Here is a 3,993-nt window from a genome sequence, read left to right as displayed (position 1 = left end):
GCTTGGTGCTGGGATTCATTTCACTCTTTCATTGCTTTCATGCCTGTCTGGGATTCATTTAGCTGAAAACATGTATCATTGATGACAATGATGATCACCCCAGAGTGGGCATCTAGAGCCATCCATTAGCTGCTTCCTTTGAGAGGCGGTATTGTGTGTGAAAGGATAAGCCTCCACACACATGGAAAACACACACACACAACACCACACATGGAAACACACACACACACACATAGAATGTTCCAGGCTAACAGCATCAGGCTCAAAGGCTTCTGCTCAGACCCGAAGTTTCTACATGCAGGACTGATACAGGAAGCCATTTTTTCCCCAGAAGTGAGTGAGTGTGTAGCGAAAGTGTGTGAGCGAAAGTGTGTGACCATGGCCCATAACTCCGTGTTCATTGCCTTTATTAGCGGGAGTGTCGTTGACGCATTCATTAATCTTCACTTCTTCAAAGTTAATCAGAGAGGAATATTTGTCTGTCGGGTCATCTTTGATTTACTGAACTCATTAAATGATGTTACCCATGTGGGCCAATAAATATGCAGATCATGTTTGTCCTTCATGTTAGGCTGAGACATTATCATTCAGATGAGAGACCAGGAGGAGATGCTGACGGCTGGTTTTTTACTGCGTCTGGAAAATAGAATCAAGGAAACCCCCTCATTGCTTTGTCATATTATGCTTTTAAAATGAAAGTACCGTTACCACAAACACCTCTTAATATAGAGCAGACACAGTCATTCACAGAAGCCAAAACCTTCTCTAATCTTAGAGCAGACACAGTCATTCACAGAAGCTAACACCTCTAATCTAGAAGCAGACACAGTCATTCACAGAAACTCAAACCTCTCTAATCTAGAGCAGACACAGTCATTCACAGAAGCTCACAGTACATTTCCTGCTCATGTCCTCTCTGGTACTCAAACCCAAGATCTTGGAATTGCTGCCTGTGTGTCTGTACGTCTGTAAACACACTAAGCTTTGGTGTGTCTGTACGTCTGTAAACACACTTAGCTTTGGTGTGCTTGTACGTCTGTAAACATACTTAGCTTTGGTGTGTCTGTACGTCTGTAAACACACTTATCTTTTAGTGTGTCTGTACGTCTGTAAACACACTTAGCTTTGGTCTGTCTCACAGTTTTAACTGGGAAACAATACTAACATCCTTGCACAACTTGTCCAATCTCCTCTCCTCGCCTCTCCACTCCTCCCCTTCCCTCCCCTCTCCTCCTTGCTACACTCCTTTCCTTTCCTTTCCTCTCCTCTCCTCTCCTCACCTTTCCTCTCCTCACCTCTCCTTTCCTTTCCTTTCCTCTCCTCCCTTCTCCTCTCCTCCTCACTACACTCCTTTCCCTTCCTCTCCTCTCCTCTCCTCTCTCTTCCTCTCTCCTCTCCTCCTCTCCTCCTCTCTCCTCTGTTCTCCTGTCCCCAGGGTGTGACTACCCAGCCTGTCATGGATCTGGAGTAAATGGGCCCCGCCCCTCGAGAGGAGTCGATTGGCCACCACCTCCTTCTGTGGTGAGTCTCCAGCCCCTTCCCCACCCCTCTCCCGTCTGTCTGTCTCACCTGCCAATGGGGGGAGGGAGGAGAGTCATCACTATGCTTTCTCGACTTTCCTTATCGTCGTACAAACCCATTGCTAATGTAGCATCTACTCTCTTTCTGCTCCCATCCTCTTTCCATGTCTCTCTCATGCCCTCTCTTTTCTCCTCCCTCTCCTGTTTGTTCTTCTTTTCTCTCCATCCCTCTCTCTCCATCCCTCTCTCCCCTGCCCTCTCTTTTACTCCTCTCTCTCCTGTCCTCTCTTTTTCTCCTCTCTCTCCTGTTCTGTTCTTCTTTTCTCCATCCCTCTCTCTCACACTCTCCCTCTCTCTCCATCCTTCTCTCTCCATCCCTCTCTCTCACACTACCTCTCTCTCTCCATCCCTCTCTCTCACACCCTCACACTCTCTCCATCCCTCTATCTCCTGCCCTCTCTCTTTGTCCTCTTTCTCCTGTTCTGTTTCTTTTTTTCTCTCCATCCCTCTCTCTGATTGTAACAGTGTTGCCATAGCAATGCAATGGACATGCAATACAACAAATATACTATAGGTAATATAGGTAATAGGTAATATATACAAATCTTTGACATGGAGCTATGGAAGTAAAAAAAAAATATATATATATATATATATACAAGTAAAACATCTGTCTCTCAGGCTCCTATGATATATATAAATATGTAATAATAATAAAATACTAATAAATGTATAAATGAATAAGAGTCCCCCTCTCTCTCTCCCACAGGCTCCTATGCTGGTGCTGTGATTGCCATGCCCCATGGCGGGGATCCTAGTGCAGTACACGGCTGGTCCTCTGTCTTTTATGTCTACGGTGAGTGAAATGTGTGTGTGTGTGTGTGTGTGTGTGTGTTTGTGTGTGTGTGTGTGTGTGTGTGAGAGAGAGAGAGAGTGTGTCTGTGTGTGTGTGTGTGTGTGTGTGTGTGTGTGTGTGAGAGAGAGAGTGTGTGTGTGTGTGTGAGAGATAGTGTGTGTGTGTGTTTGTGTTTGTGAGCGTGAGCGTGTGTGTGTGTGTGTGGTGTGTGTGAGCGGGTGTGTGTGTGTGTGTGTGTTGTGTGGTGTGTGCGCGCGTGTGGTGTGTGTGTGTGTGTGTGTGTGTGTGCGTGCGTGTGTGTGCGCTGTGTGTGTGTGGTGTGTGTGTGTGTGTGTGTGTGGTGTGTGTGTGTGGAATTCCAGTGAAATCGGATGGGTTTGCAGATGTAAGCTGTGTATTGATTTATTCCTGGATGTTTCCATGAGTCTGTGCCAGCCCATATCCCCCCCCCCCCCATATTGAATTACTCAGAGTGTGATGAGGCGGGTGACAGATTTAAATAGCGTGAAAGGTCGGGGATTTGATTGGTGGAGCAGACATAACCCATCAGTCTGTTTGGATCTGACATGGTGATCTGAGTTTTCTGGCTGGATGTGTTGAACGGGTAGTGAAGGGCTAGTGAATGTGTTGTAACTCTAGATATTGTCTCAAATATCTGATATCTCTAAATGAGCTACTTCCCTGCTCCTCTCTCTCTCTCTCTCACTCTCCTTCACTTTCTCCCTCTATCTCTCACTCCTTCTCTCTCTATCTCTCTCCCACTCTGTCTCCCTCTCTCTCTCTCTCTCGCTCCCCCTCCCTCTCCCTCGATCTCTCACTCCTTCTCTCTCTCTCTCTGTCTCTCTCTCCCAATCTGTCTCCCTCTCTCTCTCTCTCTGTCTCCTTCTTTCTCTCTCTCTCTCTCTCTCTCTCCCACTCTGTCTCTCTCTCTCTCTCTCTCTCTCCCTCTCTGTAGGGGTTTGTGGGATATTCTGGTACATGTTCTGGGTCCTGGTGTCGTACGAGAGCCCTGCTGACCACCCCACCATCACAGAAGAGGAGCGCACCTACATCGAGGAGAGCATAGGAGAGAGCGCCAAGCTACTGGGCCCGGCCGAGGTCAGCCTTCCTCACACCATCCTCTTCATCACTTCTTCACTCCTTCGCCTCTCTCTGTCTCTCTCTCTCTGCATCCCCTTCTTCTCTGTCCTCTCCCCTCTTCTGATTGGTCCAGAGCTCGCTTGGAATATGTGCGAAAGGAGAATGTGTCTGATGTGCTGATTGGCTGAGACTCAAAACATATGCCCTTTGAAGATGAACTGGAATCAAATATGTCTGCCCTACTTAAGGCTGACAGACAGACAGACAGACACACACACACACTTTCTCATTTTAATCCCTACTCCCACACACACACTCACTCACACACACACTCACGCCCCCCCACACACTAATCTTAATTCTCTTTCCCACATTATTAATGGTGATCTTTTACACATTATTCATGGTGACTTTCCCACTGCTGTCATATTTAGGGGTACAAAGGTCAGGGAGAAACTTCTGGATGATTACAACCTGGGTTCTGCCATCCCATATTCTCTGTGTTAACTGTGGTTCTGCTTCCAAACTGTGTCCACT

General features: G+C 47.0%; 1 protein-coding gene across 1 annotated transcript in view; it reads left to right on the top strand.

Annotated features, from left to right (window-relative positions):
- Positions 1-2,350: 2,350 nt before the first annotated feature.
- LOC122130483 (vesicular glutamate transporter 2.1) overlaps positions 2,351-3,993 on the top strand; it is a 7,574-nt gene continuing 5,931 nt past the window's right edge. Inside the window, exons 1-2 of the mRNA XM_042705200.1 lie at positions 2,351-2,376; positions 3,332-3,474. Of these exons, the coding sequence (XP_042561134.1) occupies positions 3,355-3,474 (120 nt within the window). The 5' untranslated portion in view covers positions 2,351-2,376; positions 3,332-3,354. The remainder of the gene's footprint in view (positions 2,377-3,331; positions 3,475-3,993) is intronic.

The sequence above is a fragment of the Clupea harengus genome, unplaced genomic scaffold, assembly GCF_900700415.2.
Source record: "Clupea harengus unplaced genomic scaffold, Ch_v2.0.2, whole genome shotgun sequence".
NCBI classification, from domain to species: domain Eukaryota; kingdom Metazoa; phylum Chordata; class Actinopteri; order Clupeiformes; family Clupeidae; genus Clupea; species Clupea harengus.
The sequence above is the reverse complement of the archived record's forward strand: the minus strand, read 5'-3'. Positions and strand labels throughout refer to the sequence as shown.